Raw genomic sequence first — 15,738 nt, 5'->3', positions numbered from 1 at the left:
GGAGATTGTTTTGCACTCTAGGAGCCATCGCAAAAGATTAAGAGACAAAGACTTTAGGGTCTTAGGGGAGCTAGAGTCATGATTGATGCTATGATGGAAGGAGTTCCACCACACTGGCGGACTGATGCAAGCACTTCTCAGACTTGGATCAGTCTCTAACCCATTGTATTTGTGATGTACTTAGTTACTCTTTACAAAGCTTCTTGTACTTTATATTTTACCTGAAGTTTTTCTCCAAGGTGTTATAAATAGAATTCTCTTTTCTTGGAATTCTCTTTTCTTGGAAGAAACGCAATTGAAACATGGGTTGGTTATAATAGAGACCTTGTCCATTGTGTTAGGTACAGGGATTCTGGCACTTTTTTCCATTGTCAACCCCATATAGTCCGGCACTATAGACCTCCTGACTGGTTAATCATTTACGCCTTCTAATGAATTCCTTTTGTTGTGTTCCGTTTTTGATACAGAATTCCCATGCAGGGCTGCTTTGAACTTTGTGCTTTGCCTTGAGATACTTTGTGCCAAGGGGATTTATTAATAGAATTTTTATCTTCTCTGGAAAAAAAAGCAACTTGGTCTGTGTAAGAGATTGCTATCATGACGACTCCATTTTTTAACTAGCTAGACAAAGTAAATTTGCATTGAAATAGGAGGTTTGACTCAACTTGTACATATCCAAATGAAAATAAAGCCTTATTTTGATTAAAAAGATTTATTAACAAACTGGTGGATATCTAGATAGCAAAGCCACACTGAATAGATTAGACAGACAAATAAGCCACTTTGACATCAGCAGACTTGGAAATAAGATCTATGAACACACTGAGGTATATCTAGGGTACTTGTCAAGATATCACTTGATCGAGCCACATATGCCACCAGCAACGCGTAGTGAATAAAGAGGTATGATGCACTGCACAAGAAAAATTTGATAAGAATATGTCACAAAGATCACAGAGCTTGCATCAAAATGCAAGCCTCAAATGCATAAGGTTTTAACAGACTGCTTACAATACTATCATTGATATGAGTCACTAATAGATATTCGACCACATCCTTGAAAAGTTCACCATTTATATTAATGTCTTGAATACAAAATGCGAATTAGTAATCTCAAAAATCTCCAATGCTTACTACAGTGCCTAAATCATTACCAGGCCACCCGTACACCAGTCCTTCCCAACGTACGCGTAGCCATGGACACCTGACACAAAATTCACACCATAAGACATGAACACTAGATGCAGCTGGGAGGGTGATCGTAACAAATTTGAAGGATTGATTCACAGGGGCATTGTATCCCAGCACAGTGTGCAAGGTGTTGTTACCAGTGATACACCTCCTGAGCCTAGCTCACACATAGTGTTCACATTCACTTCAGCAATTAGCAGCCCAGTCGTAACCTGCAGATTTATCAAGCTTGTCATTGCTCCTCTCTTTCGATTACTGGTGCCATGAATGCATCGACTGGCATATCTTCAATGAGATCAACATTCTAAACACATACCATGTATATCCAGCAAAGCACGCATGTCAGAGATGATGCTAAAAACCCTGCTTCTTCTGTAACTGCCGGTATAGCTAGAATGCCAGCACCAATCTGCAAGTCTCAACTTGCATATTGTTTACCAAAATGTTCCTCTATTTAAATCCAGCTTCATTTTGTGTTACAAAATACATTTTTACAAGACAAAAATAATTGGTCCAGAAGGTCACATACTGTTGTGCCAGCAACTAAAAGAACAGCACTGCTCAAACTTCCTGCAAAATAAAATATAAAAATGTCTAGCTCTCTCCATATGTGTCCCTCGCAGAAGATGTTGCATTAAAGAATAACTAGATGTATAATTGGTCATCTGGCCAGCATGCAAAAGCAATATCTAAAGCTTAAACAACAGCATGGTTACAAGTAGGAAAATGGAAGTTCCTAAAGCCCCATCCCAATTCCCGAACATTGAATGCTTCAATGCAGTCACCCACATGAACAGTGACAGAATTGTGAGAATGACATCAACCCATGGAGTAATCACATCATGAATAACAACACACTTTGATAATCATAATCATAGAATGTATGACAACATCAACCTCTCCCTAGTTATATGTGCCTCTAGATTGGAAAAGTAGACATTTGACACTTGAATTTGAACAAAATCAAAGCTGCAATGACATTCTTTGAAAGAAGCTCTACATGACCAAGCAAATACACACAAATGATCGCTCTTGATGGAGTACACTGTACCTTATATGGAAAATCTTGAAGATGAACAATTTCTGCGAGTATGTTTTTGCTACAAGCAAGCATAAAAGCATGATACTGACAATCATGATCTTCGAGAGTGTTGGATGTCACTCTCAACTGCCCACCTCTCAATTACCCACCTATGCTCCAACTGCCAAATGTTGTAAGGCCCCAAATGAGGAGAAGCCAAGATGAGCACTCAACATTAGCAAGATTCCAAAGTTTAGGTATTGAAAGGGGTCTAACCTTGAAGACAAGATGGTTATGTTTTAGGGCCTTGGTGTTGGCCTTCGCGCGGAGTAAAGCTCTCTCGGATTGCAAAAACACATGCTCGCTTTTGTGGTGCGGAGACAAAATGGTGTCAAATGGTATCAATATGGCCTTTCTTGACCAGCATATAGGGAATGGGAATGACGAAGATCTGCCGGACTCGGATGGTGATTCATCGGCTGAGGATTCCAAACCGTTGACCGATGGGGATGAGATAGGCAAACGTTGGAAGATGTCAGTTGAAGAACCAGTATTATGTCCCCCAAATTTTCCTTAGCCTGAGGTCCATGCTTCTTGTTCATAGACTGATGGGTCTCTTCAGTTCATGCTGGCCACTGCTAATCATCTTATGTCCGATTATGTCCATGTCAATGAGGGTAAAGCTAACTCTTTACCAGATGGGGATCATGTAGTTGCAGTCATGGAAACGGAACTGGTCCTACAGCAGATTGCTGCTTTCCATGAGAGGGCAGCCATCTTTTACTTTACAGGAAGGACTCCCTTGATCACCAAGATTCGTGCTTGGCTGCAGTCCATGCTTGTAAGTGTTGAACAGTGCCAAGATGATGCTTCACAGCACGTGCAGGCCCCTCTTGTTGAAGAGATTTATGATGGTCCAAAGGGGTTTTTTGAGGTTCTTTTTCATTCCTTGGAAGTGTGGGCTTTCATTATGTAGTGCATTCTTTTGTTCTTGAATGGGCAGCTTGTTCATATGGTCCCTTGGAGGCCCATGGCCAAGTTTTAGGAGGTGTTGAGGCAGGCATGCCCAATTTGGGTGGAGGTGGTTGATTTTCCTACACATCTTTGGAGACTCCTCCCTCTGGTTCTGAGAACCCTTGGTGAGGTGTTGGTGGAGCCTCGGCTAGCTTCCCGCAATAGGAACAGGGCATGCATGCTTCGGGATATAGGGAAACCTCGCCCGACTAAAATTCGTTTTGAGGTTTCAAGACTGCAAACATTGGTTTATGAGTTGAAATGGGGTACTTTTACCATACACTGTTTCAAATGTGGTCAATTGGGCCATTTCATTTCAAAATGTGGCAAAAATCTTGAGATATTGCAACGCACTATACCATGGATATGCAAGACCACCATCCTCAACACATACTTCAACAGCCACAAGCTGATCCTGAGATGCTTCCTCAACATGGTCGTGATGAAGGTAAGAAGGAAGTTTCTCAAGTTGGTCTTGAGCGTGCTTCTCTTGCAGTTGAGCGGAATATGTGTCCTCGGGAGGATTCTTGGGTCTCAGTGGTTAGACCTAATGCCAAACAAGCTTCTCGTTCAACTCTTGCCCACCCATCGATACACCCAATCACTCAGACCTTTCAATGCAGAGGTAAGGGGTTTTGCATGAATCCTCAATCTTCACCTACACCGGCAATGGATGATAAAAGGACATCTTATTCTGCTTTGTGCTTTGATGTGCGGGGGAGGCTTGTGCCTCCTAGGGATGTTTTTTATTCACAGCAACAACAATTTTCTTCTCGTGCTTCGGTTACTGGTTTATAGAGGGCAGATCTTGTAGATGTAATCCGAAGTTAGATGGAGAGATTCCAGACAGCTCAAGCTATAGATGTAAAAGGAAAAGGGAAAGCGATGGTTCAGTAGTTTTTCTCATTCCAGATTTATCATGAAAATTGCTTTGTGGAATGTGAAAGGTATCTCTTTGGGTGGTTTCTCATGACCCAAATGGCCAGTTTGTGATTCTGGAAATACTATATGAATGAGAGGTTTTGTGGTTGGTGGGCGTGTATGCTCCTTCTACTGCAAGGGAACATCGTCAACTTTGGGATGACCTGCACTATTTGCCATGGCTCGTCAAGGTTTTGTCATGGGTGACTTTAATGCATGTGTATCTGGGGATCAGGCGACTTCTCTACACTCAGTCATGGATGGTCCTAAGTGACAGGCTTGGGATGCCCTTTCAACTGTATCTTTGAAACAAGACATGTGGTCCTGAATGTATCAATCACAATCAAGATATACCTATCGTTCTTTTTAGCATCCAAACACCTGGACCAGATTGGATAGGATCTACATTTGCAAGAGTGATTCCTTTCTTCCTGCAGTCATTGACATGTAGGTGGAACGACATGTCTTGTCAGATCACTACCCTTTGGTCTTGGAAATGACCCATAGACTTGTTCATATATTTAAGGCTCTCCTTGCTTGGTTGCCTCTTCGTTTTAATCAATCCTTTCTGCAACAAAATCAGTTTTTGGAATGTGTTCAGCAACTGATCACTTCTTTTAGCTTGAAGGTCCTATCTAGAGGGATGGACGCATGGGCTCTTTTTAGGGATAATGCGCAAGAGTTTTCTCGTCAGTATGGCATTCAGCATGCTTCCTCTTTACGAGCTGAATTGCAGCATGCCTAATCTTTATTGGCCCACTCCTTGTCTCTGAGCCAATCAAGAGATTCTAATGATGACTTGCTCACATGCATTGAATGGTTGAAAGGCAGGGTTCATTCTCTTCGGGAAGAGGAATATGCAAAATACAAATTGCTGGCCAGAGCTGAAGGTTCATACGATAATAACTGTCAATCCCATCAATTCTTTGCTCATCTGCACCAGAAATATACTCAGGAAAATATTGTGCGTTTAATGGATGAGCAAGGTGCTATGGTAATTGATCCTGCCTCCATCATTCGGATGAGTGTTGACTTTTATAAGTCCTTGTTGGGCCGCAATAGATTTTTTCTGATACTGTTAGCTTGTTCACTCTGCTCACCGATATATTTGCGAGTTGGTTAGTAATCAGGTTAAACCACAATGGGCGGATTTAATGGAGGCTGATATTTCAAAAGATGAAGTGGAAGAGGTGATGTCCCACCTAACCTGAAGGAAAAGTCCTGGTTGGGATGGGCTTCCTAATGAGTTGTTTTCAACTCATGGGGAGCAACTTAAAGACCCATTAACTTGCCTGTGTCAGCAAGTGTGAAATTCTAGTTTGATGCCTTTAGACTGGAAGATTGTTGTCATTCGGTTATTGCCCAAGGTTCCCTCACCAACCTCTTTGAAACAATGGAGAACCATTTCTATTATGGGCTCGTTATATAAAATCTTCTCCAAAATCATTGCCAACAAAATGCAAAAAGTTTTTCCACACCTGGTTCATTCACGTCAATATGGTTTCATTAAAGGTCGGAATATAATGCATAACATTTTGAATGTTTAATTGGGAATTGACTATTCCAAAGCTTCAGGCCAGCAGGTAGTTATGCTTCATCTTGATATTGAGAAGGCATTTGTTCATGTTAGCTGGTCATTTTTGCAGTAATTATTGTCTACAATGGGATTCGGTCCTCGCATGATTTCTCTTGTTGATACCATTAGTCAAGATGTTGTGGCTCGTATTTCTCTTAATGGAGGAATCACGGAGGAAATTGCCTTATCTCGGTCTCTTAGGCAAGGCTGCCCTCTCAGCCCTTTGTTGTTTGCTTTCGTCACTCCCCCGATGCTCTCATTGTTGGATAAGTTGGTTGATCGAGGCGAGATAGTTGGCTTGTCTCTTCCCAGTGGTACTCAACTTGTGGGTCAATCTTTGGCAGATGATTCTTTTATGTTCCTTAAGGATGATCACACTAATGTTAATCGGGCAAGGGTTCCACTTGAATCTTTTTGCCTTGGCATCGGTCTTCATATTAATACTTAGAAATCTACACTACTCTCTTGTACGGAGAATGATCTACAAGCCTTGGGCTGGCATGGAATTGTGATCTCAAAGGGAAATATAACCAAACACTTGGGATATCCTATCGGTGTGGAGGTAGCTCCCCGTGCCTTACTGGATTGGATGGCCTCCCGGATTCATGACAGGTTCATGTACTCGAAATCTCAAGATTGGCCTTTACATGTCGGACTTAAAGTTGCTCAATGTATTATGATCAATATGATATCGTTCTTTCTGCCATTGTTTCCTTGGACTAAGAAGTCCCTTTTCGAATTGGTTCAGGCTATCAGATTCATGTTGTGGAAAAAAAAAAGGCAATCGTTTAGGACAGGTATGGATTTCGTGGCAGCATGTGACTATGCCTAAACGGATGGGGGATGCAGCTTTGTTGGATGTTAATTTGCATATGGTAGTCTTGAGGTTGGCCCTTTTGTAGACTCTATGTGTACAAAGTCATCCTTGATCAGATATTGCTAAATCTTCCATTGAAAAAACTGGCATCTCTCATGGTAGCACGGTTATTCATGCTTCCTAGTGGCAAATGCTTAATTCCTCGAGGCCTATTAAGGTCTCCCAGTCTTTTCTCCTTTCTCATTTGATAGCATCCTGACAAGAGATCTTATGTTTTTTAGTTTAGCACCCTACTGATATTCGTAAAGAGGTGAATTCGCTACAGTTGAGCTAAATTATGCATTACTTGCTGATTAGCCTCTTAAACAGTCCCAAAACACACTAAAAATGCTCTTTTAGAATAAAACCCTACAACGGGGAGTGGTTTAAGAGAGTTCAGTGGAAACCCTAAAACCGGGAGCGATTCGAGAGAGTTTAGTGAAAACCCTAATTTTTGGGGTGCCCTTCCACATCTATAATAGACAGGCTGCCCCCATTCAGCCATTATCCTTGTTTGCACGTTACACTAGCCCACACACCCTCTGTTGTTGTTGGCGCCCAGTTTCCAGCCTGCAGCCCGCCTCCATTTGCTGTCCAGCCATCATCGACTGCAGCCACATTATCTTCAGCCTGTCCATTGCTGTAGGTGACAGCTCTCAGCTGCTGGCGACTGCTCCAGACTATCCCAAACTGCTGTTCAGCTTGCTGTCCATCATCTCCAGGGTCAGCCAACCTGCATTTTCAGCATTGCAGGCCCTGATACTCTCAGACACTGTTTCAGCCTGCTATTTACAGCAAACTGTGCACAATTTTCAGCATCCGGTAGGTGGTACACTGCTGCGTTTACCAGTTTCCAGCCTCTAGATTGCTGCGTTTTGGTGACCAGCCCGCTGTCATTCACTATTCAACACTCCTACACTCCGACTGGTGGTCACAGACTTGAGATCCGTCTTCGGTGGACGTCACACTCCGACACTGCTTTGCCCTTGAGCACACAGTACACTCTTACATTCATTTACAGCATTCATTCACTTCAGAGTTGTGTTTTCTCTCTCACTTCTTTTGTTTGTGTTTCAGTTTTTGTTTTTGAGTTTGAGTTTTGCGTTTAGGGTTTGAGTCTTGCCCTCTGTGTCTGTGTCTGTCTCTTTGTGTTTCTGTCATGGTCGTACACTCTGTGTGTCCTCAGTGCAAACCCTAGCAATTTCCTTCACTTGTAAAGAGTATCCTGCGGATATTGTGAAGAGCTAGTCTTTGTGCGAGGCACACAATACGACTCGTAACCGAATCACAATGTCCCAGACACCACCTTCTCCACTTCTTATGATGTCTTATCAGGCTTCTCTATCATTGGAGACCCTGAGATGGCATTATGGACTCCGTGAGGAGGACGACACTCCACCTTCACCAGATTTCATTAACACGACGGAGGAGGACTTTGAGGAGTACTATCGCAACAAGTACGGTGATGTTTACACCCCTCCTACCAGTTTTGCTACCACATCCAGACCGGTTGGTGAGGCTGGCCACCTCTCCGATCATGGAGGACATACGGCATTCGGAACATCTGGCGATCCATCTTCATCATCTCAGCTAGGTCCAATGTCACATTTGTACAATTCTTTTATGTTGCATGAATCAAAACCCTTGCATGTTTCTTCTTTTGAGGTACAGGATCCAGATGGCTTTGCGTATGTGAAGTTCAATAGAGGGGGCTCACAAAGTAGACGAAATTCAGGTACATCTACAGCTTCTGTTTCATTTGAGCATGTCACATACACTTCTCACTTCCCTCCCATCCCACCCTCTTCTATATCACACCTTGATCACCTCTCATCATCTTTCCAAAACCTTGGATTACACTCCACATCTGCATCACACACCCTAGGGGTTGGACCTTCCATCTCCACTCCTAGCACATTTTCCTTCTCCACCCCATTCTCTGCCTCTTTGCACCATGGTACTTCGTTAGGGGGAATGCAACCCTTTAACACAGTGCCTCTCACCTTTCAACAAAGAAGCACACCCATAACTCCTGGGTCGATTGTACTAGGCATCCCCCTCACTCTCTCCAGCTTCACATCTCACATGACCACTCATACGCAGGAGTTTCCCTCCTCAGCTTATGGTGCGTCTTCACACTCTCCTTGGATTACACCTACGCAAGGATTCCCATCTTCTGCTCACCATGTTCCCGTCCCACCTCTTTGGGTTCCTCATGTGGCTACCATACCCATGCCTAGTCAACCCATCCCTACCTATGGATCCCCCTTGCACACTACACGCATGCTTGGTGGGCACTCTGGGGCTCATTCCCAAGTGTACTCCACTCCCCCATCCTACCCACACTACACTTTTTCACACTATCCATCTCCGAGCACTACCACTCTTGTTGCAACGGCCAAGAATACCTTCACCGATAAGACACGTTTTAACGGGTCGAATTTCACCACTTGGTCTAATTTCATGCAATAAGTGCTTGAGTCTCAGGGTCTTTGAGACCTCGTCATTGGTCTAGAGCCTATGCCGGACCATCGAATACCTCATCCTGATTACATCTATCATTGGAGAGCCTGCAATGCCACAGCCAATGTTGAGCTGATGCAGGGATTGCTTCTTCAGTTTCACTCTTAGTTGCAGCACTTTCCGCTCGCGTCAGAGCGTTGGAATCACCTTCTTGACCGCTATGCGGCTCGTGATCGTACTCACCGCATCAATCTCGACTTTGAGCTTCAAGAGTTCTCTATTAAGGAAGGGGATGATCTGAAAGTCAAGCTAGCTTAATATAGGCGGCGGTTACTTGCCGAGTTCGCCACTACTGGCTCTCCAAAGTCAGATGACGATCAGGTTACATTCTTCTTGAATAAGTTGCCTGACAAGTACTTCAATTTCATTCAACACATCATCTCCCAACCTAGATTGCCAACCTTCTACGAGTTTGAGTGCCAGTTCTTGCGTTACGCGAGGCTGTATGATCAAGTCCACAAAAAATCCTCATCATAGCCTTATTCAGAGCAGAGGGGGTTGGTTGCCTCTTCTTCGAGAGGGACAATCACTAGTGGCAAGAACTCACTAGATGCAAAGACAAGCCGATCAAAGGGTGACTCCTCTTCCTCAGATGGAACCAAAGAATCTAGACCTATCTGGCAATAACTTCCAAAGAAAAACCGGTTTTGCACACATTGCCAAAGAGCAGGCCATGTGGACGAGGAGTGTCACTCCAAGGCCCAAGATCTTCCATCTAAAAAGCCTTAGCACAGCAAACCACTGCGACTGCACAGTCCAATGGGGCTACGCCTTTCACTCCTGCTTCATCTGATCCTTCAGCACCCGCCGTTGCTGCTAGACATGTGGCTCGAGTACAGCCTCAACGGCCCATCACTTTCCCTACCCCTGCGGGATTGGCTGATTGGTCTACAGGTTCGGATCCCGTTGCACTTCATGCATCCATCTCACCTTCCTTCCCACCTCGTCAGGCGTTCCCTTAGCAAAGCCTTGCTACTAGACATACGCGATGGTAGCCACCTTCTTCAACTCGCATGTCTCTAGGTCCTTTCAGATACCCTAGGCCAATCTCACCTTCATGCATCCATCTCACCTTCCTTCCCACCTCATCAGGCGTTCCCTTAGCAAAGCCTTGCTACTAGACATACGCGATGGTAGCCACCTTCTTCAACTCGCATGTCTCTAGGTCCTTTCAGATACCCTAGGCCAATCTAGCATTCATTTTTCGCACTCTTAGAGTCAAGCCCATAGGATTCATTGTTCTTAGCTTTTCCATTTTTTTTTCTTCCGCTGCATTTACTCACACACATACACATTCATTGCATTTATTTTGAGTTAGATTTTCTCTCTGTTCTGTTTTGCTTTGGAGTATCTCACCACTAATCTCTGTGTTTGCAAATTCTCATCTCTATTGCAGGGTTTTGTCTTTCAGTGTGGGGCTAACTTGCAGATCGCTTTGGTCCTACCTGGGCTAGAGACGTGGGGATGCGCACCGTTCCTTTCATGATTTCATCATCCTAGAAGTGCTTGCTCTTGGCACTTTCCCCTCCCGAGGCGGATCGTGCAACATCTCTCTCGATGCTATCATGGCGGTGACTTCTGCCTTGCTCTTCTAGCGGGGTGTTTCATCCACTTCCTCTTCTTTCATTCCTTATGGTTCTCAGCACGACATCAGGCTCCTCTTCCTTCTTCGGCATCTACATCCAGGTTGAGAGGGGTTTCCTACCCTTCTTGGTATTCTACAGGCTTCAGCACTTTGTCTTCAACATCGACTTCTTCCCCTTGTTGTACATTATCCTTTGCATTGCATGATTACTTCATCCTTGTACTAGGGCGCTTGGGCAAGTAAACAATTTCCCCACAAGAGACACTGTCATAGTGGCACCTGCTGTGTGATCATTCTTTAGCATATAGCATACTTTGCATCTCATTGTGCAGAGCACCACTTGCGTGGATCCTAAGTTGTTTCCACCGATGGCTGTTGTTACCACACCACCATCCTTCTTCATCACATGGATACATCCTCCCCTATTTTTCCTCGTCATCGATACCCTGAGTGGATGGGTTAGCTTGTACTGTTTTGTGATGTGTTGGGTGTACCCTCCCGCCTTCTGGGTCACTTTTACTCAATTGGCCGCATCCCATCAAATTTACTTCACTTATTTTATTTTATTTTTTAATCCATGTAGTTCCATCCGCCTTTGTAGAGCTTGGTAGGCCACTAGGCAGCCAATGTGCACCCTTTGTCCGATGCCCTGTCCTCTTTGGGGTGACTACTTGGATTTCCTTGGTAAGATAACCATCGCCTCCGTAGTCTTGGTAGGCCACTGGGCAGTCGACATGCACCCATTGTCCGATGCCTTGGCTGCTTTGGGGTGGGACGTCTTGGGGTATATAAACATCACAATGGCTGGCCAATTTTGGCTCAGTTTTGGGCCTGAGAGGGGGTGTTGAGCTAAAATATGCATTACTTGCTGATTAGTCTCTTACACAGCCCCAAAACACACTAAAAATGCTCTCTTAGAGTAAAATCCTAAAACGGGGAGCGGTTCGAGAGAGTTCAATGGAAACTCTAAAACGGAGAGCGGTTCGAGGGAGTTTAGTGGAAACCCCTTCCACATCTATAAATAGACAGGCTACCCCCATTCAGCCGTTATCCTTGTTTGCAGGTTACACCAGCCCACACACCCTCTACTGCTGTTGGCGCCCAATTTCCAACCTGCAACCCGCCTCAATCCTGTCCAGCCATTATCGACTGCAACCACATTATCTTCAACCTATCCATTGCTATAGGCGACAGCTCTCAACTACTGGCGACTGCTCCAGACTGTCCCAGACTGCAATTCAGCTTGCTGTCCACCCATCATCTCTAGGCTCAGCCAACCTGCGTTTTCAGCATTGCAGGCCCTAACACTCTCAGACACTGTTTCAGCCTGCTATTTACAGCAAACTGTGCACAGTTTCCAGCCTCCAATCGGTGGTACATTGCTGCGTTTACCAGTTTCCAGCCTCCAAACTGCTTTGTTTTGGTGACCAGCCTGCTGCCATTCACTATTCAGCACTCCTACACTCCGACTGCTGGTCACAGACTTGGGATCCGTCTTCAATGGATGTCGCACTCCGACATTGCTCTGCCCTTGAGCACACTATACACTCTTACATTCATTTACAGCATTCATTCACTTCAGAGTTGTGTTCTCTCTCTCCCTTCTTCTATTTGTGTTTGAGTTTTGAGTTTTGCGTTTAGGGTTTGAGTTTTGAGTTTTGCGTTTAGGGTTTGAGTTTTTCCCTCTGTGTCTGTGTCTGTCTCTTTGTGTTTCTGTCATGGTCGTACACTCTGTGTATCCTCAGTGCAAACCCTAGTAGTTTCCTTCACAGCTACAAGGAGAAATAATTGCATCCTCCAAGTTGTTGGATTGGCCGGACAAAGATTTGCAAAGAGTCAAGTTTAATCGGATGGCTTATTTGGGGTTGCAAACAATTCTTGACGGTGTTATTCCTAGGCAATCTTGTCTTTATTCTTTTCAACGTATTCGTCAGAATTTTAGGGTGCCCCGTGGATATTGTGACATCTGGTCATCCTTACACGTCAGACTTCAAAGGTTCTCTCCTTTGCCTGCGCTACATCCATTGTATCCATGGCATGACTGGATGATTGTGCTTCCTGATGATTTCGAGAAGAGGTATGCTAACCAAATATATCATCACACGATGGAGGCCAAGAAATGGGTCACTAGAAAGATTAATAACTATTGCATATTCAGGATGGCAAAAAGAAGTGGCAAGAAAGATTCATTCAACTTTGGAAGTCTAAGGTTTCGTATCAAGGTAAAGTCTTCATGTGGAGACTGCTGATTTGGCGGCCTTCCAAATGGCGAGGTGTTGCGTGCCTGAAAGATCTCTATTGGTCGTTGTGTATTCTGCACTACGTGTGATGAAACATTGCTTCATCTTTTTATCTCCTGCCCGGTTTCTTTACAGATCTGGAGTTTTATTTCCCACGTGTGGTTCTCTGCGACTCAGCACCAGATAATAGCCCGTTCGTGGATTATGGGAAACATGCCCTCTATGTCTTCTTTGCATTCTGATTATTCCTATCTTTTCCATTTCCTTAGATGGATTGCCCTGTGGCATATTTAGTGTACTCGGAATGCCTTTATTTTTGACTTTGTATCGGGCATCCATGGTCATGTGGCCCGTGTTCGAGGTTTAGTGCTATGGCAGATTTCATCTATGATGTCACTTGACCTGGTTCTTCCTGACATTGCTGCTCCCTGGCTGGCTATTGTTCGCTCTACTCCAGCTATCCTTTCTGTGTGATTTCTTTGTGTTAAAGTCCTAATGCACTTTCCTCAATTTCCCTCATGATTTGATGGTCTAATGTGAGAGAGAGAGAGAGAGAGAGAGAGAGAGAGAGAGAGAGAGCTGCCCCTTGGCTGGCTATTGTTTGCTCTACACCAACAGTGTGATTTTCTCTTTGTGTTATAGTCCTAATAGTCTTTTGTCACTTTCTTTGATGACCTGATGGTCTGATGTAACAGAATGTAAGAGATTTAGTGAGAATGCTGACCAGATGGTCTGATGTATATATTTTCTACTTAATTCAATTATCTTCACGAAAAAAAAGAATGCTGACCTAATGGTTTGATGTAAATATTTAAAATTAATTCAATTATCTTCACGAAAAAAAAAAAAGTTGCCTTGCAGCAGGCAGACTGTAGGGAATTCGGCAAAGGGAGTTAAATGATGATGATGCAAAGGAAACTCCCAAAATCAGGTTGTCTAGCTGGAGGACTGCATGGACAGCTCAAACAGCACTCCACAAAGCACCACGAACTAACGTATCTGCTGAGAGAGGGGTGTAGACATCAACGGACATGGAGAGGTTGACGATAGATGGCTGGAATGATGGAATGAGGGATAAGGGTGTTAAGCAAGAAAGGGTTACTTAACTTTAGCCCCCATTTTTCAGCTCATTAAACATCCCCAAAACTCAAATACCTAGGTCCTAAAGTGTACAAGGGCTCACATTTAATGCGCCCAAAGTGTCCGGGCACCACCTAAGATAGCTCGGCCACCACCCTACATGGTTGGCTGGCTCATGTGTCTATAAATAGGGAATTTTCCAACCACCTTGCACATCTCAAATCCCTTTTTCCGTTCTCCACCATCATCTCCATCAACGTCCACGACTACTTCAACACCTATTCAATGCACTCCAATTTTGGCTGCCATCCTTCAAAGTGTTGGGGTTGCTGTCTAGAGCAGGCCAACTTACTATTGCTAACACTTGGAGGCCCTCTACTACTATGTTTGCTTCATCTTGGAGCCACCCAGTCTCCTCATCACTAGTGCAACCTGCTGGTCACTTGTGCAGCATGTCTCACCATTGTCAAACCAAGCTTTATTTACAATTTCCAGCCACTTCTCAGCTTCACACAGCTATTGCTCTACTTCACATGATTGCTGATCAGGCCGCTCTGACTACCACATCATCACTTCAACTTCTAGTTGTTGTATTTTCAATTTTCCAACAATTTTCGACATTATCTTGATCTACGTTTTCATCTATAGCAAGTCGTTTTTGCATTTTCAGCACTTTTCTTCATCAGCCTCTCCTCTGCCTGATGGTGAGTGTACTCAGGGTCCATCTCCACTGGAAAACACATAAGATCCTCCCTCAGCCCACTCCCACAACAATCATTGGCTGTTGGTAACCTTGAGCATTATGTACAGTCACTCATGTATATTCAGCATTCATTCAGTTTCATCAGATTTCACTCTCCCCTGTTTTTGAATTTGTGTGTTTTTTACATTTTTGTTGGGGGGTTAGTGTTTTAGTTGTACGACACATAACCAACTCGCAATGGCTCAGACACCTTACTCTTGGGAAGCTAAGGCATCTTCTCAAGTTTCTCATTCACTAGAGGCTCTCAATAAGAATTATTGTCTCAACAAGGACAACGCACCATCTCCTTCTTCTTCAACAAACATAGAGCAAATGTTGGACATGGAATTCACGAAGTATTTGATGAAATCCTCTTTTGGAACTCTACACTTCAAAAAGAATTGTGCATCAGTTAAAGTCAGTTGGTGAAGCCGGCCACCTCTCCACTGAGGGCCACATTTGGGACAACTAGCAAACCTCCTCTTCATCATAACCAGGCCTGATGTCAAGTTCATATAATCCTTTTGATTCATATGAACAAAAACCCTTCTTTGTTGCTAGATTTGTTGTGCATGATCCTGATCTAAGTCATCTAGGAGACAAATGACTAGTATGAGTATGTCAATGTGTGAAGAGATACCCCAGCGCAGAAACATAAATCAAAGCATACGACAAAGCATAAACTCAAAAGAACACAATTAGGGTTAGTGTAACTTAGAGACAATGAACATAGTAGAATCTGAATGAATGACTAAATACTCAATATACAATGCTCGTGTAGCAAACAAACCGTACAACAATGAAAATTGTATCCTGAACTCTCGTCTCAAGGACCAAGGCAAAGGTGCTGAGCAGGAGAGTGTGTCGTACTCCTATCGGATCTTGAAACACATCAAGGTAACCTCCAGATGTCGAACAGCAAGAAAGGCGACAGTGTGTGGTGCTGAATTGAGGCAGATGAGAGAAAATTGCAAACACAACAAGCTGAT

The 15,738-nt window shown here is 43.9% G+C and overlaps 1 protein-coding gene across 1 annotated transcript in view; it reads right to left on the bottom strand.

Moving 5' to 3' along the window:
* Positions 1-747: 747 nt before the first annotated feature.
* Positions 748-15,738, bottom strand: part of LOC148008225 (uncharacterized) — a 57,250-nt gene continuing 42,259 nt past the window's right edge. Inside the window, exons 2-6 of the mRNA XM_087674390.1 lie at positions 1,721-1,761; positions 1,508-1,600; positions 1,329-1,403; positions 1,155-1,204; positions 748-913 (exon numbers count right to left, since the gene is read on the bottom strand). Of these exons, the coding sequence (XP_087530516.1) occupies positions 790-913; positions 1,155-1,204; positions 1,329-1,403; positions 1,508-1,600; positions 1,721-1,761 (383 nt within the window). The 3' untranslated portion in view covers positions 748-789. The remainder of the gene's footprint in view (positions 914-1,154; positions 1,205-1,328; positions 1,404-1,507; positions 1,601-1,720; positions 1,762-15,738) is intronic.

Source organism: Lygodium microphyllum, unplaced genomic scaffold, assembly GCF_053477565.2.
Source record: "Lygodium microphyllum isolate KBCC unplaced genomic scaffold, Lygodium_microphyllum_v1.1.10 scaffold_254, whole genome shotgun sequence".
NCBI classification, from domain to species: domain Eukaryota; kingdom Viridiplantae; phylum Streptophyta; class Polypodiopsida; order Schizaeales; family Lygodiaceae; genus Lygodium; species Lygodium microphyllum.
Note: the sequence above shows the minus strand (reverse complement) of the source record. Positions and strands in the feature narration are given on the sequence as shown.